The following is a 27,290-nucleotide window of genomic DNA, read 5'->3' on the forward strand; positions in this document are numbered from 1 at the left end:
AGGCATCCATCCTTCCCAGCTTTCCCTCCGGCAAGCAGGAGGCGTGGTGGCTGGAGAGGGACGTCCGCACCAGGGAGAGTTTCCAACTCTTGCGTTGTGGCAGCGGCGCTCGTGTTATACAAAGCAAAAGCCATCCTTTCCTATGAAAGCAAACGTTTTTCACTTTTACAAAATCCACTCCAAATTGTAGTGTGACGAGTGAGTCGTGATAAAGTCTCTGTTTCTCTTGACTCTTGAACTTGTCCTCATGGCCTTTTTATTCTCTCAGTTCTCCAACTTTTTGGTCTCAGCACCCCTCCACGTTTTAAAAAAGTACTAAGGACTCCAAAGAGCCCTTTATGTATGTGGGTTGACGGACACATTAGTGAGACACAGGAATACATAAGCACACGTGCCATTAACAGTCACAGCAGTGACGTTGGACACACCTGTAGCCTCTAGAAAATTCTATGTGCACACCTGTGAGAGAATGACAGCGAGAGAGGAAAATACCGTATTATTATTATTAAAAAAGTTCTGACTTTACAGACTGCTTTGAAGGGCTTTGCGGACACCTACAGGTCCCAGGACCACATTTTGAAAATCTCTGAACTATTCTGGGAGCAAGCGGTGTTATCCGGTGCCAAGGTCAGGTCAGTCAGTGGCAGGGCTGTATGCTTGACCTGTGCTCTGGAGAGGGCACTGTGGGTGGGTGCCCCAGGAGGTTGTGGTCTTGAGGTTGTAGAGTAAAGCTCTGGAATCCAGCCTCTAACCCACTAGGTAGCATTTTGTGTCCTGAGAGCTGGTTTCAACTTTCGTTAATCATTATAGAGAGATCTTCCACACTGGCCTGTAACATGCTTCTTCCCATACTTCCACCTGATCTTTGCTCAAACTCTTTCACAGACACCCTTCCTGATTATCTATGAATGATTATGTCAAATCCCTGACCCACCTGCCCTCTTGCCTGCCTTTCCTGCTTTATTTCTCATTGTAGCACTCAACTGATAAAAATGTGTTTGCTGCGGCTCCCCTATCCCCTGTAATCTTCATCGGGGTTGGAATTTTTGTCTGTTTGTTTTGCTGCTGCATCCCCAGTGCTTAGAAGAGTGCCTGGCCACCGTAGACGCTCAATAAATATTTCTCGGATGAAAAGTGTCACCTGGAGCCAACTGAACTCACTTTGGTATCCATTCTAGCTGGTCTGCTGAAGTGTACTTTAGGAAAAGTGCCATCACCACAGGTCGAGGGAGGCTGGGACGGGAGGAGCTAGCTGAGGGGTGCAGCCCTAAGGGACTTAGCCCACGTGACATAAGTTGTCACTGTGCTCCTTTGTTTCACTGCATGGATTACAGATGTGTGTGTTAAAATCTCCAGTGATTCGGGGCACCTGGGTGGCTCAGTCGGTTAAGCGGCCGACCTCGGCTCAGGTCATGATCTTGCGGTCCGTGAGTTCGAGCCCCGTGTCGGGCTCTGTGCTGACAGCTCAGAGCCTGGAGCCTGTTTCAGATTCTGTGTCTCCCTCCCTCTCTGCCCCTCCTCTGTTCATGCTCTGTCTCTCTCTGTCTCAAAAATAAATAAATGTTAAAAAAAATTTAAAAAAAATCTCCAGTGATTCAACGGACAGAACTTGTAGCTTCTTGTGTCTGTCATCCATGGCCACCCATGCCTTTTTCTTTTAGGTTTAGAAGGGACATGTTGATAGTGTTTTTATTCTATTGAATCATAGTGTTAAATCACATGGCTTCATCCATCTGGTAGCACATGGTGGCCACAATTATGTTGAAATGAGGTAGTAGAACAATTTTGTTCTTTTTCTGTTGTGGAGACAAGACAGCCCTACCCCTGAGGGTGTCAGTATAAGGGGGACCAGGGCAGTGGCACCCATATGACCGGTGCGGCGGCCTGGGGGCTGGTGGGCAAAGGCAATGTGAGAGCTCCTTGGCCGTAAGCCCTGAAGTCTTTTCTTTGAGCTTGTGTTCTACCCAAGGCCTGCCTGGTAGGGCACTGTCAGTGGTCGTCGGGGATGGTTGCTGGTGCAGAATGGGAGAGACAGTGCCTACTTAGTCAGAACAGAACTCTATTTGTTGAGGGAGCTCTACAAGACGAGGAGCGTTTCCTTCAGAACACTTTAAAACCCCTGGCTTGAAAAAGTGGAAAAGTCCCTCCCCGCCCCCCCCCCCCCCCCCCCCCCCCCCCGCCCATGTGTTACTTTGAAAAGACAGGATGGGGAAAGGTGGCAGTCTGAGGATTTAAAAACGTTGGTGTGGATCTATTTGGGCAGGTCCTGAGGCTAGGGAAGGGGAGCTGGACAGAGCCTCTGTAGCTGTGCACCTACTAGGGTATTCATGGAGAAAGAAACTAGGAGACCAAGTAAAGTGTATTGCATGTTAAGGTCACATAATGTGATGTTTCAGACCCAGGGCTCAGGACCCCGTCTGCCTGGCTTCAAATCCACTTAGCCACTGCGGGACCTTGGGTATCATCACAAACCTCTCAAGGGCTTGGTTTCTGCACGTGGCAACGGCTAGCATCTTAATTAGTTGCGTATCTTCTTAGTGCCTTTCTTCCCATTTGCTCCTGAATGGGCAGGCTTTCGTCCCCACCGTGCCACTAAATTGTTCTTGCTTCGGCCCCAGTGTCTTCAGTGTTGTTCCATCCAGAGACCAGTTCTCAAAGCCTTGACTCATTTGGCTCATCAGCCACACTGAACCCCTTGCTTACATTGTCGTCCTTGAAGCACTGTCTTTGGTTGGCTTCCTACTCTTGATTTGCCAGCGACCTCGATGACCACATCTCTCATTCTCTTTTGCTGGCTGCTCTTCTTTCCCTTGACTTCGCAAGGTTAGATTATTTCTAGACCTTTTCCCTCCTAAATTACACTAGGCTCCTTGGAGATCTCATTCAGTCCCATGGCTTTAAATAACACATCTAAATGGTGACAGTACCTTGTTTTTAACCTCTGGCGCAGGCCTCTCCCAAAGTCCAGATTCATGCATCCGTCTACCAGCTCGACCTCCCCACTTGGTTGTCTGCTTCACATCTCGACTCAGCAGAGCCCAAGCCAGACTTCCAACCTTCCCCTCTGATCCCATTTCATCTGCTCTCTCCTCTATCTTGGTTGATGGCAACTTTGTCCTTTGCATTAACCAACTCATCAGCAAGTCCCATTAGCTCTAGCTTCCAGACTATATCCAGAACATGATCACATCTCAGTTCTGTCACAACCGCTGTGTTCTCATGCTTGGATTGTTTTGGTAACTTCCTGACTGACTTTCTTTCATTTGCCCTCATCCCTCTCTAGTCTGTTCGTCACGGTCGCCAGGGTGACCCTGTTCAGGATCAGCTCACACTGCCCCTCTCACAAACACCTGCCCTAGCTCTGGTGTGGCCTGGCCTTGCTCACTACTCTGACCTCTCCTCCTGCTTTCCTTTTCCTTCATCCTGCTGCAGTTCTGATGATGTCCTCGCTAACACCTTTCTGCTTCAGGGCCTTTGCACTGCTGTTCCCTCCTCTTGGAGGGAAGGCTCTTCTCTCAGATAGATATCCCCCTGATTTGCACTCTTACCTCTTTCACAGCAAGATAAATCTCCTACCAGATGTTCAGTGATTTTGTTTATTTATTTATTGAGAGAGAGAGAGAGAGAGAGAGAGAGAGAGAGAGAGAGAGAGGAAGCATGCACATGAGCGAGAGAGGGGCAGAGAAAGAGGGAGAGAGAGAATCCCAAGCAGGCTCCATGCTGTTAGCACAGAGCCCGATGTGGGGCTCGAACTCACGAAACCATGAGACCGTGACCTGAGCTGAAAGCAAGCATTGGAGGCGTAACTGACTGAGCCACCCAGGTGCCCCCATCCAGTGATTTTCTGATCACCGTATTTAAGACTGAATATCTCCTCCGCCAGTACTCCCTGCTCATGTTCTCCACAACAGATATCATGGACATGCCCGAGGTGGGTACCTGTTTTTCACTCACCGTTGTATTTCTAGTGCCCTAGAATGCCCCAGTGCCTCATGCCTACAACAGTGGCTGGCATGTATAAGCACAGCCTAAAGAATTGTGGAACGTGTGCACGTTGAACGCATGTCGTAGGAGCATTCATATGCAATGCTTAGATCGTCTCTGGCGCACAGTGAATATGTGATAACAGCTGCTGTTCTTAGTGTCCTTACTGTTATTACATGGCTGGATGCCAGCACCTGAGTCTTGTTTGTTTGCTTTTAATTTTTTTTAATGTTTATTTATTTATTAAAAAATTTTTTGACATTTATTTATTATTGAGAGACAGAAAGAGACAGAGCATGAGCATGGGAGGGGCAGAGAGAGAGGGAAGCACAGAATTGGAAGCAGGCTCCAGGCTCTGAGCTGTTAGCACAGAGCCCGACGCGGGGCTCGAACTCACGGACCGCGAGATCACGACCTGAGCCAAAGTCAGCCGCTTAACCGACTGAGCCACCCAGACACCCCTGTTTGTTTTTTAAATATGAGCTGTTTTCAGCAAAAAGATCATACAGCAACTCTATTTCTAGACTAGTACTAATTGAAAAGGCAGCAATAAATAAATAAATAAATAAATTAAAAAAATGGATACATATAGTTGAATAGATTTTGTTTAAAGAGAAGTGTAGGTATTTTGAGGTAGGATGAGACTTCAGGGAGACTAAAGGCAGTGGGTAAAAACAAAGCAAAACCAAACCAAAATGAAACCACGCCTTCCACTCTGCCTTCCACTCAGCCGTGATCTTGCAGTATGGACTGGATTTTCCTGGGAATATATTTATTTAATATCAAAAGCTCCTAGCAGATGAAAATGAGTTAGGTGTCCATGGTTTTAATAATAACATTTTAGCTCTTGATTGTGTCTCCTGGTTGGACAGTGGGTATACGTCCTTTGGGAGGCGCTGTAACTTGTGTGAGCAGATCCATTGTATAGGTTTGTGGTGCCCAGACATATCACCATTCAGGGCCCTTCAGTTATCGTTTCTTCCCAATAAAGTGAACAAATAAACCAAACTCCAAACTAAACCTCTACCTGGAAGGCTGCCTCTACCAAAGCAGTTACATTTATAGGTAATTATTTTGTTATCAATTTTTTTTTTTATTTGAGAGAGAGAGAGAGAGAGAGAGAGAGAGCACGCACAAGCCAGGGAGAGGGGCAGAGGGAGAGAGAGAGGGAGAAGCAGGTTTCACATTCAGCTCATAGCCCAATGTGGGGCTCAATACAGGGCTCGACTTGGGGCTTGATCCTACAACCCTGGGATCGTGACCTGAGCTGAAATCAAGAGTTGGATGTTCAGCCAACTGAGCCACCCAGGTGCCCTTTGTTACCCGTTTTAAATGAACCAAAGCCATAACTGTCAGTCTTGGCTTTTGATTAGCATCTAGTTAACCAGTGTTTTTCTACCGGCTTGATGTAATTCTAACAGTGAGACACTGGACTGCTTAATTAGTTTTGGCAGCCATTGTTTTAGATGTAGAGTTTCCATTTGGCTTTTTGATTTGCTTAAATAATCCTGGGACATTCGTTACTCCATAAGCAGATGCCTGAGGGTTGGCTGGAGACCCTGGACACGATTCCTCTCCTAATATTAATTCAATCATTAATAGGTATTAGAAATACATTCTTTCTCTCATTTCTTCATTCACTTAACAATTACCTGCCTAGTTTGTTTATTCCCATAACCTATGACAAGTACTGTTATCTAACTCCTAAAGATGAAGAAATTGAGGTACAGAGAAATGAAGTGGCTTTTAAAAATCTCGGTGGGGTAGCTGAAATAGAAGCAGAATTTAGGCTTCTTTCACCCATTTGTGTGTTTTTAAAAAGGTGGGTGTGGGAGTAGAACTGTAACTTAAATACTTAAAAAAATTCTTTTTAATGTTTATTTATTTTTGAGAGATAGAGAGAGAGAGAGCACAGCAGGGGAGGGGCAGAGAGAGGAAGACAGAGGATCCAAAGTGGGCCCCTCACTGACAGCAGAGAGCTCAATGGGGGGCCTGAACTCACGAACCATGAGATTGTGACTAGAGCCAAAGTTGGATGCCTAACCGACTGAGCCACCCAGGCACCCCGCAATTTAAATACTTAACAAAAAACAAGGTCACAGGCTGGGGACTAGTGAGATATGTTCTGTTTGGCTTGCATGGTGTATAAGAAAATGGAGGTTCCATTTTCCAATTGGAATATTTTATTTAAACTCGGGATTTCTAGTTGCTTTTGAAAAGCCCATTCTGGAGCACCGGGCCTATTCCCATGTGGCTCAGGCTGCTTATAGCCAATCGCCTTTATGCAGAGCTGTGAGCTCATTTGCTACTGATCTTCCCTGCCCCCCGCCCATTATCTCACCCCCAGGCCTTGTGTTTACCTGTCCACCTCTGCCTTCTGGGTGGTCAGAAGGTGGCAGGGGAATGGGAGGAGAAGAGGTTGAAGACTGTGAGAATGGGGAATGGGGCCCCAGCTCTCATCTGTCTTAGTTTTTGAGATTCTGTGTAACATATCATTTGAAGACAAGTTGCTGTAGCTTCAACAATGAACATACAAATGCAAACACACCTGATCCTCATTGTTTGCAGATTTCACATTTGTGAATTAGGCTACTTTCTAAAATTGATCAATAACCCCAATGCCTGTGGCACTTTCATGGGCAGACATGTGCCTGATGCACACACTGCCAGCTGAGGTGGAATAAATTGATACAGTGCTCTGTTTCAGCTCTCAAACAAGTAACGAGTGAGTAAGTGTCCTTTTGGTGATCTACTTAATGCTACTTTTTTTTTTTTTTTTTTTTTTTTTTTTGCATTTTTGTGGCGATCTCTCTGTTTAAAATAACCAGGCATAGATAGTATCGAGTGTTCCTAAGCACAAGGAGGCTGTGACGTGCCTCAGGGAGAAAATGTATGTGTTAGATGAGCTTCGTTCAGGCATGAGTTGTCATGCTGTTGGCTGTGAGTTCAATGTCAGTGAATCAGCAACATGTATTAAATAAGGTGCTTTTCAACAGAGCACATATAAAACAAGGTTATGCATTTATCTGTCGATGAACATTTTGTGACCAGAGGCTTGTAGGAACCTAACCCTTGGATTTCTCCTAGGAGCAGTGCTTCATTGTTTGGTACTTCAGTGTTTGTGATGACTTTGTAGAACATAACAGTGACAATAACAAAAACTGATTGTGAGCTGAAACTCCACAGTACAGGAGAACATCGTACTTAAAAGACTGCTGAAATTAAAGCCTTTTGTAAAGGGAATGTATTCCATTTCTTTTCTATAAACCCGGATTTTCACATTTCTGGGTTGCTTGGTTCATGGTTCACTTCATTTCTGACCTTACGACTTGAAGTCCTCAAGGGCTGCCCTGTGCCCTTCTTTGTCCAGGGTCTGTTACTAAACAGACACTTCCTAAATGCCTGCTGTTGAAACTGAGCTACTCAGGGGCAAAGGGCATGATGGCTTGGCCTCGGGTGGATGTGTACCACTGCTCAGCCTAGAAAACCACTGGGAGAGACTGGGCAGCCGTGGAGAGCCACTGCTTTTGGGAATGTTGGATTTGAGATCTGAAGAAGCAGACACAATCAGTCTGCCTGCCCGGGAGGCAACAGTGTCTCCTCAGGTGTCCCTTCATCGGTACCAGCTGTGTCCTCAGAATCCCTTGAGAGTCCCCGCCTTATCTCCTGCCCCGTTCATTGCTAGGGCAAACGTAAAGACTGCTATTGCTTTTTCGACTTTAATCAACACTCTCGGGGGACAAAGGGAAAAGGCTGCATCGAGGACTCCTGCTGCTGGCAGGTGAATCTACCTGGACTCCAAATTCTAAATCATACTTTGATCATTTTCCTCTCGCAGTGTGACTTGTCTCTCCCGTTCGTTTTCTCCTCTCAGCTTTCTGACTCTACATATCATGACTTAATGGCCTTTCTTTTCCCTTCAGCAGAGTGAATTGAATTCCTTCTTGTGGACCATAAAGCGAGATCCGCCATCTTACTTCTTTGGCACGATCCACGTTCCATACACCCGGGTTTGGGACTTTATCCCGGACAACTCCAAGGAGGCTTTTCAGCAGAGCAGCATTGTGTACTTTGAGCTGGACCTCACGGACCCCTACACTATCTCGGCCCTCACCAGCTGTCAGATGCTGCCGCAGGGCGAGAACCTCCAGGACGTGCTCCCCAGGGACATCTACTGCCGCCTCAAGCGCCACCTAGAGTACGTCAAGCTCATGATGCCCTCGTGGATGACCCCAGACCAGCGTGGCAAGGGGCTCTATGCGGACTACCTCTTCAACGCCATCGCGGGGAACTGGGAGCGGAAGAGGCCCGTCTGGGTGATGCTCATGGTCAACTCCCTGACCGAAGTGGACATTAAGTCCCGTGGGGTGCCTGTCTTAGACCTGTACCTTGCCCAGGAGGCTGAGCGGCTGAGGAAACAGACTGGGGCTGTGGAAAAGGTGGAAGAGCAGTGCCATCCACTGAATGGGCTGAACTTTTCACAGGTAAGACTCTCTTTGCAAGAAGGACTTGGCATTTGATTGTGTGTGAGTTCACTGACTTATAATATAGGAGATGGTTCAGAAGGACAGTTGATCTGAAACTTGTCTTTGCTCAAGAATGTTATTCAGAGTATTAAAAAATAAGCCATAGAGTCAGTTATGTCGTTTGTTTGTGTGTTACTGAGAGAGAAGAGGGTTTTTTTTTCTTGTCATCCCAAAAAGTATTGACATACCTTTGTCACTTGTTTTAATTCAGGTCATTCATTAAGAAACTGCTTTGATGGGCATTGAGGAGGGCCCATGTTGGGATGAGCCCTGGGTGTTGTATGTAAGCAACGAATCACGGGAATCTACCCCCAAAACCAAGAGCACACCATATACACTGTATGCTAGCCAATTTGACAATAAATTATTTTTTTTTAAATTTTTTTTTCAATGTTTATTTATTTTTGGGATAGAGAGAGACAGAGCATGAACGGGGGAGGGGCAGAGAGAGAGGGAGACACAGAATCGGAAACAGGCTCCAGGCTCTGAGCCATCAGCCCAGAGCCTGACGCGGGGCTCGAACTCACGGACCGCGAGATCGTGACCTGGCTGAAGTCGGACGCTTAACTGACTGCGCCACCCAGGCGCCCCGACAATAAATTATTAAAAAAAAAAAAAAAAAAAAAAAAAAGAAGCTGCCTTGAGGGGCACCTGGGTGGCTCAGTCAGGTAAGCACCCGACTCTTAATTTCAGCTCAGGCCATGATCTTGTGATCTGTGAGTTCGAGTCCTGTATGGGGCTCTGCACTCACAGTGTGGAGCCTACTTGGGATTGTCTCTCTCCCTCTCTCTCTGCCCCTCCCCCCTCTCAAAATAAATAAACTTAAAAAAATCTATTTTTTTAAAGTTTATTTTTAGTGTGTGTGTGTGTGTGAGAGAGAGAGAGAGAGAGAGAGAGAGAGGAGAGAAAGGGACAGAGAGAGAGAGAGAGAGAGAGAGAGAGAGAATCCCAAGCAGGCTCTGTACTGTCAGTGCAGAGTCTGATGCGGGGCTCGAGCCACCCAACTGCCCCTAAAAAATCCATCCTTATTTATTTGTTTTTTAAAAAGAAGCCGCATTGAGAGTATGTGGACAATGTGAATGTCAGACTGACTATCACAGGGTATGGCCTGGTTTGAAAATAATACTGGGCATGGCTGTTTTGGGTCACATTGGTCCCTTTGAGATCATTGCTGTCCCTGTTCAGGACCCTCCCCCCAGGGTATTCCTTTTGTAAGGCAGAGTTATATTCCTGTTTTCTGTCATTTATAGCCCCTCCCTCAGGACATTGGAATTTAGGTTCATATTCAAGAAGTTCTTCATTTCTCATAAGACAAGTAGCACTTTATTAAAGTGCCATTGTTTAATCGTTTTGGTGACATTTGTTGTTGATGTTTTATAGCAGATTAGATACTTCTGGGGACAAATGAGAATTTTGCAATATAAAATAAGTATTTTTTACTTTAAAAAATTTTTAATTGAAGTATAGTTGACATATAGTATTACATTAGTTTCAGGTATACAACATAGTGATTCGACAATTATATATATTACTAAATGTTCACCCCAATAAGTATGGTTACCATGTGACCATACAAAGTTGTTACAATATTATTGACCATATTGAAATAAGTATTCTTGTTTTGCAGATATTCTCAGTGGTTGGCCTTGGGATGTTGGTCCTCAGAATAAAAGGACTTAGCAGATCTAGGTCTTAGCAGATCTTGAAATGCTGAACTTGGGTTGTTACTTAAAGAACTTAAGGACACTCAACAGCCTAAAAATAGTGTTCCTGAATTGATAATAAAATTTGTAGGGAATTTAACTTACCTTGCTAAAAGTATATATTAAAAAATACTCAGGTACTAAAATATAGTATTTGTTTGGCACACTGAGATTTATAGACAAGATAAGGGACCAGTAATTGTCTGCATCTATCTCCTGGGGGAGTTTTCTCACATTATTTTGGAAACCTAAGAAGCTGATATTCTAACTTTTTCAATGATTGCATTTATTATTATTTTAAAAGTTTATTTATTTATTTTGGGGGTGGCTGGGTGGCTCCGTTGATTAAGCATCAGAATTCAGCTCAGGTCATGATCTCCTGGCTGGTGAGTTCGAGCCCCACATTGGGCTCCATGCTGACAGTGTGAAGCCTGCTTGGGATTCTCACTGTCTCCTCTCTCTCTGCCACTCCCCTTCTCATGCTTTCTCTCCCCTCAAAATAAATAAACAACTTTTAAAAAGTTTATTTATTTATTTTAAATTTTTTTACATTTATTTATTTTAAAAAAAAAATTTTTTTTTTTCAATGTTTATTTATTTTTGGGACAGAGAGAGACAGAGCATGAACGGGGGAGGGGCAGAGAGAGAGGGAGACACAGAATCGGAAACAGGCTCCAGGCTCTGAGCCATCAGCCCAGAGCCTGACGCGGGGCTTGAACTCACGGACCGCGAGACCGTGACCTGGCTGAAGTCGGAGGCTCAACCGACTGCGCCACCCAGGCGTCCCACATTTATTTATTTTTGATAGAGAGAGACAGAGCACAAGTAGGGGAGAGGCAGAGAGAGGAGACACAGAATCCGAAGCAGGCTCCAGGCTCCGAGCTGTCAGCACAGAGCCTGATGTGGGGCTGGAACTCCCAAACCGCGAGATCATGACCTGAGCCGAAGTCAGATGCTTAACTGACTGAGCCACCCAGGAGCCCTATTATTTATTTTGAGAGAGGGAGAGTGTGAGCAGAGGAGGGGCAAAGAACTGCGAGGGAGAGAGAGAGAGAGAGACAGAGAGAGAAAGAAAGAGAGAGAGAATCCCAAGCAGGTTCCATGATGTCAGTGGAGAGCCAGACAAGGGGTCAACCTCACCAACCATGAGATCATGACCTGAGCCGATATCAAAATTCGGATGCTTGGGGCGCCTGGGTGGCGCAGTCGGTTAAGCTTCCGACTTCAGCCAGGTCACGATCTCACGGTCCATGAGTTCGAGCCCCGCGTCAGGCTCTGGGCTGATGGCTCAGAGCCTGGAGCCTGTTTCCGATTCTGTGTCTCCCTCTCTCTCTGCCCCTCCCCCATTCATGCTCTGTCTCTCTCTGTCCCAAAAAATAAATAAACGTTGAAAAAAAAAATTAAAAAAAAAAAATTCGGATGCTTAATCAACCAAGCCATCTAGGCGCCCAATGTCTGAACTTAATACAATGTTTTGTAGAAGGATAGTGCTTTGATCTAAAGTCTTATTGATTTTGACCATACAAGTTTGGAATCTATGACCATTTTTGCTTGGGCTTAAGCCCTCTTTCAAACTTCAAACTGGGAGGGGAAAAGGCTTGGCAGTAAATATATATCTGCTTGGCAGATAATATATCTCAAGATACCCTCAAAGGTATCTTTGAGGGAAGGTGTGTAGCACCATCTCTTAAGATAATACATTTGAGAGATATTTTAGGGCCTGTAGTTATGTACTAGAGTCATTTTGATTTCATAACACCTTCTTAACGTTCACGTACGTATTTAGTATTTATAAACTAATTTTTTTATAAGAACTTAAGGTTAAGCTAGTGAGGTTAAAGTTGTTTAAATTTAGGAGGAAAAATTATGACATTCCTAAAACTTTTTTTTTTTTTTTTTTTGGTTGGGGGGTGTGTAACTTCCTGTGTTTCATTTATAAACAGTAAAATACAACCTTAGTGAACAGATCAATGACACTTGACATATACCTATATCCACTACTCAGATCGATTTATTGAACATTTCCATCACCCCAGAAAGTTAGTATCAAGTTTTTCCTGCAGCATAACTATACAGAAAAGTGCACATGCTGGATTTTCACAAACACAGTCATGTGCCCAGCACTCAGGGCCAGGGCGGGAAATAGCAGCACTGGCTCCCCTGAAGCCCCTTGACCCTGATGTCTACTCCTCCCCCACACACCCCCAACCAGTTCCAGAACCATTGTTCTGAAAGTCCTTGAGCATAAATTAGTTTGACTGTTTCAGAATTTCACATACATGGAATTACGCAGTATGCTTCCTTTAGAGGGCTTGGCTTCTTTCGCTTAGCAATACCCTTGTGATTCACCATGTTGGTTGCTGTGTGTAGTTAGTTGTCCATTGTTCATTCTCGCTTCTGTGTGAAATTGAAGATTTCCAGCAGAGGCTTTGGGGTGGAGCCTGCTGGAGTCTCCCTTCTCAGTAAGTCCAGAGAACAGTAAGATCATCTGCATTCAATTTGATAGAAGACGAGCCTAACTCATTCCCTTGTTCCATTTCTTCTGCCCCATTTGAGGAGTGGTTGGTTCCTTCCTCCTTGTTCTCTGTAGCTCTGAAGAAGGACGTTGGTGCCTGACTACAAGGTGAGAGGGGGAGATGGCCAGGCCCGCAGGCTCCTGAGCTACCTCTCCAACCAGCTGCCAGGAAGATGCAGAGGAGAGCGGGTCTTCCTTGAGGCTTGGGAGGAGCCCTGTGGGCCTCGGCTTCAGAGCTCCCACCCTCCTCTTGGATTGTAGGGTAGAGGCAGCTGGAGATTGAGGCATGGCTGAGGCTGGAGCGCTGTTCTGTGGGAGAAGCAGTGAACCCAGAGCCAGATGTGCTGGGGTGAGAATTCCTGCACCATCACCAGCATGTGACTTTATGCTGCCCCTTAACTTCTCTGAACTTTGTTTTCTCATCTTTAAATGGGGATAATAATATTTGCCCTCCCATCCCGTTGTCAGAAGCAAATAAAACAGTAAATTGGAAAATCATAAATACTATACAGATATAGAGGGAGAGAACCAACATGCAATGCCTTCTGTGAGCCAGGCCTCATTGGTAATATTGCATTTAATCTTCAGAACTTTACAGGATGGGTAGTGTCATCCTTGTTTCATAGATGAGAAAACTGAAGCTTAGTGGGATTAAGAGACTTGCCCATGATTACATAGCTAACAGATGGAGGAATTTGGGTTTGATTACGGAAATGTGGAAGGTCATGGTGACTTTGAGTCTCCAACAGGTGTGGTGGTCAGTGTGAGACTCTGGGGTTTGGAGTCGCAGTGGAGGATTCTGGACTTCCGTTGTCTAACTCATTAACAACTGGCCACATGAGGCTCACTTTTGAGCACTTGAAATATGTCTGTGACTGAGGAAGTGAATTAAAGTTTAAAAACTGATAATTGATTCAATTATTGTTCTAATAATTGTGTTTGGAACAACTTGGGCATGTGGATCTCCTTTCTAGACTATAAATTTTATGAAAATGAACTACAGATCAAGTGTTTTTGATGAAAATTTAGTGTCCAAATTGAGATGTCAGTTGAGTGGAAGATATGTAACAGATTCTGAAGACTAAGTATGGCTAAAGAATGAATAACTTTTTCTATTGATTACAGGCTGAGATGATACTACTTTGGATGTAAAGTATTTCTTTTTTTTTTTTTTTTTTAATTTTTTTTTTCAACATTTATTTATTTTTGGGACAGAGAGAGACAGAGCATGAACGGGGGAGGGGCAGAGAGAGAGGGAGACACAGAATCGGAAACAGGCTCCAGGCTCTGAGCCATCAGCCCAGAGCCTGACGCGGGGCTCGAACTCACGGACCGCGAGATCGTGACCTGGCTGAAGTCGGACGCTCAACCGACTGCGCCACCCAGGCGCCCCAAAGTATTTCTTTTTTAATGCAGCTGCTGGAAAATTTAAAATTAGATATGTGGTTCACACTATCTTTCTGTTGGACAGCGTTGATCCAGACTGATTCTGGATGAGTGTGTCTGAGGCTGATCCACTTGGAGGCCATGCTGCCTATGATGGGTCCCATGGCTGTTCCTTTGCCTGCGTACCTAGTCAGGACTTGACACTGGGGAGCTTCTAAATGCCTATGGCTGCCCCTTCTAGTGTAACTGGCCTGGGGTCAGCTTTTTTCTATTAACTTGTGATGCTCTGTGTTTTTAGCGTATCAATGCAGACACATACGTACACACGTACCCACGCACATATGCACGTACCTTCTGTTTCTGCACTTTCTATTTTGTTCCATGGATCTGTTTGCTTGTTTCTGTATCAGTAACACATTCTTAGTGACTGGATTTAAATATTTGAAAATGATGTCACTTTCTTTAATGATTTTTAAAAATCATTTCGATTATGATTTTTTAACTTCCAGATCAATATGGGAAGAACTGACATTTTTCCTCATGTTAAGTCAACTAATCCGTGGACATGCTATCCTTTCCATTTATCTGATTATATTTTAATCTTTTCTTATTTTGTAGAATTCTTGATTTAGATTTTGCCCAAGTCATAAGTTTATGCATTATATTTAATAAAAATTTTGCTGGTGTAAAGACTCTCTTTGCAATATATTTTCTATCTGGTTACTAAGTTTTATATCAGTTTAACTACTGAGTTGAAATCGTGTATTCTAACAATGGTAGTTGATCCTCTTGCTTTCATAGTGACCAGAAATAGAATTGATAAATAATTATTTTGTCTCCACCTTTCTGTAGTTGGTCTCATTTCTTTTTCTTGCCTTGATGTGTTGGTTAGGATACCTTGGACAGCATTAGGTAGTAGTAATAAAAAAGGGCATTCTTTCTTTCTCTAACTTGAAGGAGAATGGCTTTACTATTTCACCATTAAATATGATGCTGGTAGTTGATTAGTCTTTCTGATGTGAATGAAATGTCCTTGGATTTCTGTTTTACTAGAATTTTATCAGAAGCACTTGTTATTAGTGGAAGCAGTTTTTGAGTTTTATTAAGATCTTTTTTTTGTCTGATTTTTAAAAAAATTGAGATGTAATTGACATGTAACATTAGTTTCAGATGTATGACATAATGATTCAATATTTGTAAGCACTGTGAAACGATCACAATAAGTTTAATTAACATCTGTCATCGTACATAGTTACAAACCTTTTTTTCTTGTGATAAGGACTTTTAAGATCTGTTCTCTTAGCAACCTTCAGTGATGTCTTGATCTTATGGCTTTCTTTGTTCCTCTATCTATAGACTTATCCCTGTCCAGCTGGCCCTAAACTTCAAACACCAGGGTGTGAGTTTACTAAGAGTTATTCTCTTAAGCCACCCATTCCTATATTCATTTAGTCAACACATCCATTGATTTCCTGCTGAGCATGGTGCCACGTAAAAAGAGTAAGATGTAATCTGGTTGTTGCTTCCCAGAACTTGAGGTCTTTATGATACAGGCGATCAGCTTCTTGAGGCAGGATTCATCACTGTTTTCCTAGGACTTAGCACCATAGCCTGCCCTTAGTAGATGCTTAGTAAGCTTCTGTGTGGAAAATGACCGAAGTCCTCTCTCTGTTCTAGATCCTTTTACTTTTCCTACTTCTCCCCCTTCACCTCTCCCTTACTACCTGAGAGCTAATTGTTCCCTTCAGCGATCTGGATTTGGCATAAGGGAAAGGATGCTTCCTTCCTGTCCGTGGATTTGCTCTTGCCATCTCAGGGCAGATGCCTGCTTCCCTTTTCAGTATGGAGTCAGGTTACGATGCCTGTTCTCGTTCACCCAGAGTTTGTGTCTGCTTGGTGTTAGCAGCTGCACTGCCATTCCTTATGTGCAGAAAGCAATTGAACTTGCAGCCGGAGGCTTAGTGATGCAGGGCTCACCTGTGAGTCCTCTCCCTTCCTTCCCAGCTGCAGAGGTGGGTTCACATTAGAGACTTAAAGAATTCCCTAGAGAAATGATCTTTCTAAATCCTATTTCCACAGCCACACACCACTAGGCATCTGTGCACAAGCTGTAGGCATAGGGTGCTGCTTCCTTTGAGGGACTGACCAGAACAAATCTGTCTGACCACAGGGTTCTTCTGCCCACTTCCCAGTGATGGACTGGATGTCACTGTGGACTGGGGTGGGAATTCGGGACAGCCCCAGTCTTCTCAGCATTGGAGTCTGTCCCTTGGGACCTGGCCACATCTGTGTTTGGGGTCTGAGTCATGGAATCCAAGAGTTAATATGAGCCAAGCCCGTAGGTCCGGGTTTGCCCTCTGCTTCCACATGTAAAGCCTGCATCTTTGAGCTTTTCGTATCCCAACATACTGAAGTTAGTTGGATGTAAAAGTCTGTTGTAAACCCCAGAGTGCTCTTCAGATGATGCGTAAGCATTCTAATGATCTGAATTGCTGTTGTACAGAATCATTTCTGTTACTGTTTACTCTTGCCAATAGATGGCACTAACATATTTCATATTTGCCTTTTCACCTGTCACTTCTGCTGTCCCTTTCAGTAGTACGTGTCACTGCTGGTTTTTGCCCTGTACCCCTAGGACCCTAACAACTCGCTTTGGTAAAAAGACTTTCTTCCCCCCCCTCCGCCCCTCCCCCCAAAAAAAGTGAAACCTTAAACAATGGTTTGGGCCCAGTGGATTTTCAAGTCTTATGAAAATGTGCATTTCTTGAGTCACAGTTTTGGGGTGTTGGGAAGATGGGGATTTTTCTTCTTTGGAGCAAGTTCTCTTTAGGTGGATCAGTTACAGGGTGCCTGGATGGCTCAGTTGGTTAATCATCTGACTCTTGATTTCAGCCCAAGTCATGATCTCACAGTTGTAAGATCGAGCCCCCAGTTGGGCTCTGTGCTGGGTGTAGAGCCTGCTCAAGATTCTCTCTCTCTCTCTCTCTCTCTCTCTCTCTCAAAAAAAAAAAAAAAAAAAAAGATGGATCAGTTACCTAATAGAAGAAACCATGGCTCTAGGATGGGGCTCTGTCCCAGGCAGGGCAGAGTGATGGAGGCAGCCCCTGGCAGGGCAGATTTCTAGAAAGATGCCATCCATGTGTCTCCATCTCAGGCTATTAAGGGCCAGGTGGATGTTAGGAGAGGTATGAGCTGGGGAGGCGCTTGCTGGTCTGAGAAAGCCTCCTGAGGATGTAGGGTCAACATTCCTTAGGAGGGTGTGGACCCGCCAGGGCTAGGATAGCCCAATCCTAGGAAAGCCTGGGGATACCTTGTTTTGTACTTTGTAGGCCTCTCCACAGGTCTCTGTGCCCAGAGGCCATGGCAAGAGTGCCATGGTGCATCAGCAAGCAGAGGCCCCGCTGGGGTCACTTTCCTGTTGGAATAAACCTGGTGTAGGGCCAGGGGTCTTGTAGAGACTAGGCAGGGCTGGCCTGGGCTCCCCAGTTTCCTGTTTTCTCCCCCTAAGTACTAACCAAGCCCAACCCCGCTTAGCTTCTGAGATCAGATGAGATCGGGCGTCTTCAGGGTGGTATGGCTGTAGACTCTGGTTTTCTAACCCAGTTCCGCTGAGTGCTAACACCTGCCAGATTCACAGGTCTGATTTGCTGAGGGAGTTCCTGCTGCCTAGTCATAAACCGCAATAAAAGCAGATGGTCTCATCTTTGAAACTGATCATGATAATGATGGGTGACTTTCCTGCATTTTCCATAATCGAAATGGAATGTGCTTGGACTGGCATGTTGGAGGGGCTCATGAGTGGTTATAGGATAATAGGTGGGCTACTGCTGAACATGTCAGTGAGGCCAATGCGAGGCAGTGAACTTGTAGATACCGTGGTCAAAATGGGATACAACATGAGTGTATGCTAGTTACTTTAAAAATTAAATACAGCCTTTCTGTGTCAAGACCAGCATGTTAAATTCACATTATGTCCAGTCTTTTGTGCTTGTGAGATAAATCAGTCTTTTGCTTTTTTACATTCTTTTCCCAATTCTGTTCTGTAATATTTTCATGTTCTTATGCATAGCTGGGCGAAGTGCCATTTACAGCGTAGTTGCTGTAAATGCCCTAGGAGCCTGTGACATCTGGTCCCTGAGTCACCCTTGTGCCTGCTTGCACACAGGGCGTCAGCATAGCCATTGTGACGGGCATGGTCTTCAAACATTTGAAGTCCAGGCTGGGCCATTAGCTCTCCCGGGCAGGGATCTTCCATGGCATTTCTTCACCTTGGCCATTTACTAGCTATTTAGTAAAGTCTCCCTTTACTTCCTTATTTCTGGACCAGGAATAGGAAATTGAATCAACTGTGTACCTTATGGCTGGCTGTGATTTTCACGAACTTCCAGATGCAGTTTCCACCTGGGAGCAGGCCTGCTCAGGATTTGAGTCTTTTTTTTGTTTTTTTTTTTTATGGCTAGTCTTTATTTGGGACACATTTCTTTCAGCACTCAGCATACTCAGTGTGGGTTGGGCACTGTGTTTCTTATTTTAGGGACCCAGAGACAAAGCTGGTGGTGATCCTGCCATCCCCTGGCTCTGGGCTGCTTCTCTAAAGTCCAAAGTGAACTTTAGAAAAATTAGGTATTTTTGTACACCTGCATGGATACCGCATGTGCTCCTGGGGTTCTGGCCTCAGCCGGCTCTGACCCTGCTCTGCTGCCTTTGGAGTCCTAAGAGAAGCACTTCAAGGGATGCTGCAGCCTTATTTTGGCCCCCTGTCCCTGCCTCCTGCCTGGGAGCAGGGAACCCCTTTGACACCCAAACAGCAAGTTCTTCCGTGGTGGATCAGCTCCAGGACACCCCTAGACTCTAGGAATGACCCCCAGCATGCCACTCAGAGAGTGTGAGCCATGTCCCTCCTCCAGAGTCCACCTCCCAACAGGGCTGGGTCAGGCAGTCTACCCTGCTTGGAGGAGATGGGGGAAGGAGGAGGGGAAGGAGCTGGGTGGAACTGGACGAACTCTTCCCCAGGATGATCCAAGGAGCCAGTCGAAGTCTCCGTATGATGAGGTACTCTGTGGCCCAGGGATGGAGCGAGGCTGCCCTGGACTCTGGAGGTGGACGTTGGTGGCATCGTGTAATGCCGCACCTTGGACACTATGGCACTTTTCTGCTTTTCCTATATCCCTCCTGCCACGTTTTGTGCTGTCCTTCCTCCCCACACTCTTCCATGAGGCCCTTCCTTTCTATTCATGGTCAGTCAGGCCTTGAAAGGGACCGAGTGGGGCTTTGGTGGCAGCCTCAGCAAAGGCTGTGGAATCATAAAACGTGGATGACCACACGAGAGAGCTGAGGGGTCTCATTACCCCATCCCTGCGTCCTCTGCATGTACCCTGGTATGTTGGGGGCCCCACTGAAGTCCCAGACAGCACAGAGTGTCCCCAGAGCTGTCCCTTCCCTGAGAAGTCAGTCAGCAGCACCCCACGAGGGTATTCTCTTCAGTGATAAGCAACCTTGCCTACCCAACATACCTGCCAAGAGCAGAGGCTCACCTGGAAGGGAGTAGGGAGGCAGGGGCATGGGGCAGAAACGAGTCTGCAGTATCCCTTGAAGTATTAGAGTATCATTGGCTATATTCCTTATGCTGTGCCCTTCATCCCCAATGACTTATTCATTCCATAATCGGAAGCCTGTATCTCCCATTCCCCTTCACCCATTTTGTACATCTTCCCCTCACACCTTTTCTCTGGCAACCATAAGTTTGTTTTCTGTTAGATGTCCTGGCTCTTGGTAGGTAACCACCTAAAAAATGAACACACTGTGTCGTACAAATAGGACTTAGCTGTGAGGCAGGCAGGTCACCAGGGCTACCTGTTCCTACTACTCATGTAGCATGTTCAGGCCAAACTAGTGGCTCTCAGAGTGGGGCCCTGGGCCAGTAGCATCGGCATCATTAGGAACTTGTTGGTAATGCAACATTTCGGGCCCCATCCCAGATTCCTGAACTGGAAACTCTGGGGCTGAGGCTCAGCAATCTGTGGTCTAACCAGCCCTTCAGGTGATTCCGATCCACACTCAAGTTTGAGAACTTCCGTTTTTGTTCTTGGTCACCATTCTGGTCCGTATTCTTGAATCACCTCTGGAAGTTACCTCGGGTTGCAGAAGACTCCTTTTCTCCTGAGGTAACTGGGCAATTGCTCATTTGCTACCTTGTGGCAGCTGTTGAATGATCAGGTTTATGGTGATTTAATTTTTACAGTGGTATTTAGCTTTCCATGTGTTTATCTCATGTCCTGAACTCGCACAGAAACTCCTAGAGAGCAAGGATCTTGATTTACCTTTTTAAAAAATATATACTTATTTATTGATTTGAGAGAGCACAAGTTGGGGAGGGGCAGAGAGAGGGAGAGAGAGAGAATCCCAAGGAGGCTCTGCACTGTTAGCATAGAACCTGACGCGGGGCTTGATTTCACGAACCATGAGATCATGACTTGAACCGAAACCAAGAGTTGGACACTTAACTGGCTGAGCCACCCAGGTGCCCATGGCTTACCTTTTTTAAATGAGTCTAGCTCAGCGTCTTCCAGTGACAGTTGCTAATCACTGGCTGCTACTTGAAGGCTGCTGTTTTCTCATCACTCCAGCAGGCCACACTGCCTGAAGCAAGTGAGCCTTGGCATTAACTCTGCTGCTTGTTTCCATCTTTACCCTGACTTTACCCGCTTTGTTCATCCTCCCAGAGTAACTTCCTTCCTGCCACCTGGGCAGGGATGCTGGTCACATAGTAATGGCAGTGTGCCTCTCCCCGATCCCCCGTGAGTGAGTGAGAAGAAGTGCAGGTTAAATACACCTCACGAGGGCCGCGTGGGCGTGTGTTTCTAGGCTGTGGTGTGTCCTAGAGGGCCTCCCCTTCCTTTCAAGAGGGGTTTCCAATTCTGTGGTGAGGTTTTATAGCTTCTCTCCAGCTATCATTAGGAACTTGAACTTTAGGGAGAACCGTAGAGATTGAAGAGCTTAAAGATGAAGGTGCCCTCCCGGCCCTCAGTTGCTGGCCGCCGAAGTGGGCCCACTGCAGGTGGCGTGGTTTCTGGACGTGGCCTTGGCTAGAGGAGACTGGCCTTTCTCCTCCCCTCTCTGGGGCCATTGTGGTGAAATGGTCACCAAGGAATGTGATTGATGTGACTGATTATTTGCTAAATGTTATCCAGGCGACTTTGATATTGAGCTGGATTTTTCAAGGGGAGGCAAGGATTCAGACAGGCAGCGGAAAAAGGGAGATGTTTCAAATGGGCCAACGGTGCAGGCAAACCTGGGGAAAAGCAGGCTGTGTTGGCCGGGTGGTGGCAGGGTGGGCGGGCTCCGTGCGCATTTGTGTAGGGGTGGGACGGAAGGCGAGGCCGCAGAGGGTTTGCGTGTGAGGCTGGAAACCTCCGTGTACACTGAGGGGTTGTCAGGAGGAGGTGGGAGCACCAAGAGGAGTGTCACAGGTCAGCGCATCTGGCAGCTGAGTGTGGGCTGGAGAGGGCTGCGACCCCCGTCACTACTGCGGGGTGTTAGAGTTAGCCTCTTGGCTCAGAGCTTCAGCTGTGTTGGTCCGGGGCCCTGGGCCATCAAGAGGAAGACACTGTGAGGCTGGGAACTGTGGTCTCTATGGACTAGAGTTTGCTCTACAAGGGAAAACTGACATGGAGCTGGTAATGGATACTGGAAAAAATACAAAATAAGAGAACGTCCAGGAGCAGGCCAGACTCTAGAAATAATACGGCCTGTAGCCATTTAGATGAAGTGCTTACCACTTATGCCTAATTAACCTCAGTAACAGTTCTGAGTGTGGTTAAGTGGGTGCAGTTAGCTTTATTATGCTTTTAGTTGGGTTCTTCATCTGATTCTTCTTGAAGCTTGTTTGTTTTGTCAGAACTTAAAAAAATTTTTTTTAATGTTTATTCATTTTGGAGAGACAGAGCACCAGTAGTGGAGGGGCAGAAGAGAGGGAGACACAGAATCCGAAGCAGGCTCCAGGCTCTGAGCTGTCAGCACAGTCTGATGTGTGGCTCAAACTCTGACCGGCAAGATCATGACCTGAGCCGAAGTCGGATGCTTAACCGACTGAGCCATCCAGGTGCCCCTGTTTTGTCTGAACTTTAAAACACATAAAGGAAAATTAACTTTCAGGGCAATAGAAGTGAAAAAATGGAGATTTCTAGGGCGGGGCTGAGATAGTCTGGAAGTGCTTAGCAGAGGTGGTAACTTTCATTAGGCCTTGGAGACCAGAGGTTGGTATTTGTTCTTATTGTGACCTCAGCATTGTGTGGGATTTGGGGGAAGGAGGTATAGGAATTGGCTTGGACTGCCATCCCAGAATACCGCACACAGGGAAACTTAAACAGAAGAAATTTATTTTCTCGCAGTTCTGGAGGGCCAACGTACCAAATCAAGGTGCCGCCCCAGCTGGTTTCCGGTGAAGCCCCTGTCAGCTTGCAGATGGTCTCCTTCTTGCTGTGTTCTCACATGGCCTTTTCTGTGTGTGGGCAGGTGGGTGTGTGGGGTGTGGTTGGGGAATTGCTGTGGTGTCTCTTCCTGTTCTTATAAGGACTCCAGCCCTATCAGATCAGGGTCCTACCCTAATGGCCTCACTGAACCCTAATTACCTCCTTAGAGGACCTGTCTCCAAATACAGGCACATTGGGGGTCAGGGTTTCATCACGTGAATTTGGGGGTTGGTGGGTGGGTCACACGGTTCAGTTGTAACAGGTGGCCCGTGTTGCTTAGTCAGCCATCTGGCATCAGGTCAGGATGTGGACTGGGTGGAAAGGAGAGAGCGGTCAGGAGACCTGACCAAGGATAGGAGGAGGGGAGAGGCGTGGAGGACGTTGAGAGGGTGGCCGCCAGAGAAGAGAGGGAGGGCCTGGTCGGCCTGGTGCATTCTTTCAGGTCTCTCCATGTCCTCTCCTGGTATTCAGGAGCCAGCATCATTTACAAAAGGATGCTTCTTCAGGCTGGAGTGTCACTGAAGTTCAGTTTCTTTTGTCCTCATGCTTGAGTCCTTTTGCTGCAAAGAGCTCACATCCAAGTTCTTAGAATCACTGTCCCCCCCTGGAAAGCAGACTTCAATGTCCAAAGAAGTGTGTGGAGGCTTTACCTCCTACGTCAGGCAGCATCTATTAACATTGACAGGAAAAGGAGCAGGATTTCTCACCATCTTCCTTTGAGGGACCAGTCTAGACTATTCCATGGGAATAGTCCCCTTTCAGATAAAGAAGGAGGAGTTTTACGGAGTGGCTGGGAAGGGAGAAAATAAATGAGCTTGAGGAGGGCGTCCCCACCGCCTCCATACCCAGGTGAGGTGAGAGAGGCAAGGACCAGAAATCCTCAAGGGGGCTCGAAACAATATCGGGGCGGAATGTTCTGAGGACAAGGAAGACCTTCCCCTACTGCTCTCCAACTATACTTCAAGGAGCTGAATGGCTCTCAAAAGTGAGCTAAGAGAAAAGACACAACAACCCACCGCCCCAGAAGGTGAGGCCTGGGCCTGAACAGATGCGAGCCCTTTGTTCGCAGAGCTGGGAGGCTGGTGGGGTGGTGCGGGGCTAATGTGAGCCGCATAATGGGCGGTGCCTTTCATATGCAGAGTAGCCCTTTGATCTGAGGGGGATGAAAGTGCTGAAAAGTGGAGAGGCTCGATGGGGGGCCTTTGTCTTTGACAATAAAGGCATCTGCCGGACTCGAACCCCCTCGCTCGCTCCTTCAGCCCATGGGCTCCCGCAACAATGCCTCAACTGGGACCTGGGTCTCCCCACAGCTGAAGAAGTCTCAGGAAAGAGAAAGAAGCATGCTGCAAATGTTGGACAGGGAGCTTAATCGATTCTTTCCACGGCCCAGAAAGAAAGGAGAGAGACGAACTGTAGGGACGCAAAGGGAGAGTGGAAGGGGAGACGTGGGGGGGGGGGTAGATCTGGGGGGAAGAGGGGGTGGGTGGGAAGGAAGGGTGGCATTTGAACACTGGAGCAAACTCTCTGGTAATAAGCTTGTACTTTTCCGAAGACAGTGCAGATGGGGTGAATATGTGTCACTGGAGGGTTGGAGAGGAGTATTCAGCTAATAAGACATGTTTTGGGGGTCAACTGACACTTAAAAAAAAAAGACAGTATAAGGCAAGCCCTAATATGAAAGCAGACATCCATTCAGATGTTTCCAGAGGGGAAAAGAAAGTCCTTTTAAGTCTGTACACTGTCAGAAACTCTATGCTAATTGGAGTTTTACTAGAATTGTAATACTTTCCAATAGTTCTTTCTTTCTTGCTGTCTCTTACTCTTCTTGAAATCTTAACCAAGACTCAAAACAAAGCACTTGGCATTTGGCCTAGAGATGTTCTGCTTGTGGATGGTTTTTGAGTCTATTCTGTGGGTGGATGTACTCCTTGGAAGTAAGCCTGATGGTTCAGCCGTGCTATATCATGGAGTTGGATGTTCACCCAGGCGTCATGGGAATGGCTTGGGAGGGAGTGGATAGGCATGTCCTGTATAGGGCTGTCCCTTCACGGGCTGTGGCTTTGGGTAGGGGTTTGGGAGAGGAGGGAGCATGGTGATTTTGGCATCTCTCATATGCCTAGCTCTCTGCTATTTCAGAAGAGTCTGAAGGGTCTGAAATGGGAGTATGGTTTTGTGGATGTTTTCCTCCAGAGGTGGAAATTGACCCGATATAGTGATCTCTGAGTGAAGGGTATTGATTAACAGACACAGAGGGTGACTTTGAGGCTGTCTCTGAATCTTTTTACCTGAGTGGCACTGTTATAACCAGGATAGGGCATCCAGGAGAAGTGAGTACTTAGAGGAGGGTACTGTTCTTTCTTAGAGGTGCATGGGTCCTAATCAGCTGGGCCTTGCTTTGGAAGAAGTAGGCTTTAGACACCTTGGAGAGGTCAAGGCTGGTCTTGATGCCCATCCTGCTGTTCTATCCAGCTTCTTACTGGAAAGAGCATGAACTTTGGAGGCTATGAATCTGGGTTTGAATCCTGGCTCCCTCATTTCTTCTCTTTTTGGCGTGGGGCAAGATACTGAACCTTTCTGAATCCATTTCCTCCTCTGTAAAGAACCTTTGTAAAGGACCCAGTGCATAATAGACATTTGATGGAAGCTGGTGGTGACCTTTGCTCATGCCACTCTAAGTGGTTGGGCTTATCACTACCTACTCAATATGCCCTAATACCCCATCTCTGTTGACACATCTTTACACCCTCGGTTCCTCTTGCCTTGCTCCATTTCTTCATTCCTAGGCATTCTTTTCAAACTAGCAGGAAAAACCAGGACAACCTTGGGGTTGAATTTTATTTATTTATTTATTTTTTTAATGTTTATTTATTTTTGAGACGGAGAGAGACAGAGCATGAACAGGGGAGGGGCAGAGAGAGAGGGAGACACAGAATCTGAAACAGGCTCCAGGCTCTGAGCTGTCAGCACAGAGCCCGACACGGGGCTCGAACTCACGGACCGTGAGATCATGACCTGAGCCGAAGTCGGACGCTTAACCGACCAAGCCACGCAGGCGCCCCTGAATTTTATTTCTGAATCCAGTAGTTTGCCACCTTACTTGCCTTTACTCCAAGTGTCCATCTTGGAGTGATTGGTTCAGGAGCCAGTCTTGTCAGTGATTGTCTCAGGATCTGGTTTTAAGCCAATCAGGATGCAGAATTCCTCTGGCTATTCTCATTGGTGTAGGTGTGAGCATGTGTCCTAAGTTGGTGCAAATCAATGGAAGAGACAGAGAGAGAGGTTAGAACAGAGGTTTTCATTTGCCCTGGGTAGGCTTGAGTTTTCTAGTTATAAGGGTGTCCAAAAATAAAGCAGTTACATAGATCAGGAGAGCCCTGAACTTACCATGCTCCTCTGCTTTGGCCTTTCTGCTGTGTGAGAGTCTGTTTCTCTTTGGTTTAAACTAACTTAGGCTCTGTTCATCCTGATTCCCACTGTCCCTGTGACTGCTCCATATAAACCCATTCCTTATCTGAAGTCACCATTTTTCTTTATCAAATATGTATTCTAAACAATGTAGTATTTGGTCTTGCTTTCGAATTATTCTATAATGGAACTGGATTATGTACATTCTTCTGTGTCTTGCTGGTTAAGCAAAATTGTGTGATATTCACTCACACTAATGTGTATGGCCATGATTCATTTTCATGGTTGTGTGGCATCTACCACAATTTTTTAGTTCTCTTCTTGATGGACATTTGGGCTGTTTCCAGGGTTTTGCTGTTTCAAATTATTTTGCTATAAACATCATCATAGTAGTCTCCTAGAACACATATGTGAGAGCTTCCTTCCCATATGCTATGGTTTTCCTTTTTATTTAATTGAACTGTATCAGGAACGCTGGGATGACTCTCTAGGGACACTTTTCTGAACCTCGGTCTTCCTTCTTTGACTCCTCTTTAACCCACTTCAAAGGCTACTGTCTCCTTGGTCTCAGGAATTAGGTACCTGTGATCTCCAGCCACTTTCCACCTTCTCCTGGCTCCACAATGATCCCCTCACTGCTCCCTAGCATGGTCTTAGACATGCTATTCCCTTCTCCCAAGAGAGGAGACCACCATTTTTGGTAGTAGGACAGGCTTCTTCAAATTCTTTGAGAGCCAACCCAGCTGTGTCTCTCATGTGGAGAACCTGAACTAGTCATAGATTGGCTCCTCCTGTTTGTAAGATGCCCTAGATCCTTCCTAGTGGGGCTGTGGTGAGGGCAGGAGCCCCCTACTAGTTTGTAGGGCTACCCTAACAAAGTACCACATACTGGTGGCTTAAACCAACAGAAATGTATCCTTCAATAGTTATGGAGACTAGAGGTCTTAAGTCAAGGTGTCAGCAGGGCCGTGCTCCCTCTGAAAGGCCTGGAGGAGAATCCTTCCTCACCTCATCCAGGTTCTAGTAGTTGCTGGCAATTTTGGCATTTCTTGGCTTATGGATGCATCACTCCAATCTCTGCCTGTGTCGGTCATCACATGGCTGTCTTCTCACTGTGTGCCTCCACAGTATCTTCTCTCTGTGCATGTCTTGTCAGTGTCCAGATTTCCCCTTCGTGTAAGGATACCATTCAGATTAGGACCCACACTAAAAACCTCATCTTAGCTTGATTACATCTGCAAAGACCCTCTTTCCAAATCAGGTGAATCACATTCACAGGTAACAGGGATTAGGATGAGCT

The 27,290-nt window shown here is 46.1% G+C and overlaps 1 protein-coding gene across 8 annotated transcripts in view; it reads left to right on the forward strand.

The window, feature by feature from the left end:
- The window catches only part of TRABD2A (TraB domain containing 2A), an 83,756-nt gene that overhangs the window by 29,513 nt on the left and 26,953 nt on the right, over nucleotides 1-27,290 (forward strand). For 7 of the 8 annotated variants that reach the window (XM_086700730.1, XM_086700731.1, XM_086700727.1 and 4 more), the window contains one exon: nucleotides 7,908-8,468. In XM_086700730.1, the coding sequence (XP_086556856.1) occupies nucleotides 8,109-8,468 (360 nt within the window). In that variant the 5' untranslated portion in view covers nucleotides 7,908-8,108. The remainder of the gene's footprint in view (nucleotides 1-7,907; nucleotides 8,469-27,290) is intronic. The other variant, XM_086700726.1, reaches the window with a different exon arrangement.

Source organism: Puma concolor, chromosome A3, assembly GCF_028749965.1.
Source record: "Puma concolor isolate L17-30 chromosome A3, mPumCon1.1.hap2, whole genome shotgun sequence".
Taxonomy (NCBI): domain Eukaryota; kingdom Metazoa; phylum Chordata; class Mammalia; order Carnivora; family Felidae; genus Puma; species Puma concolor.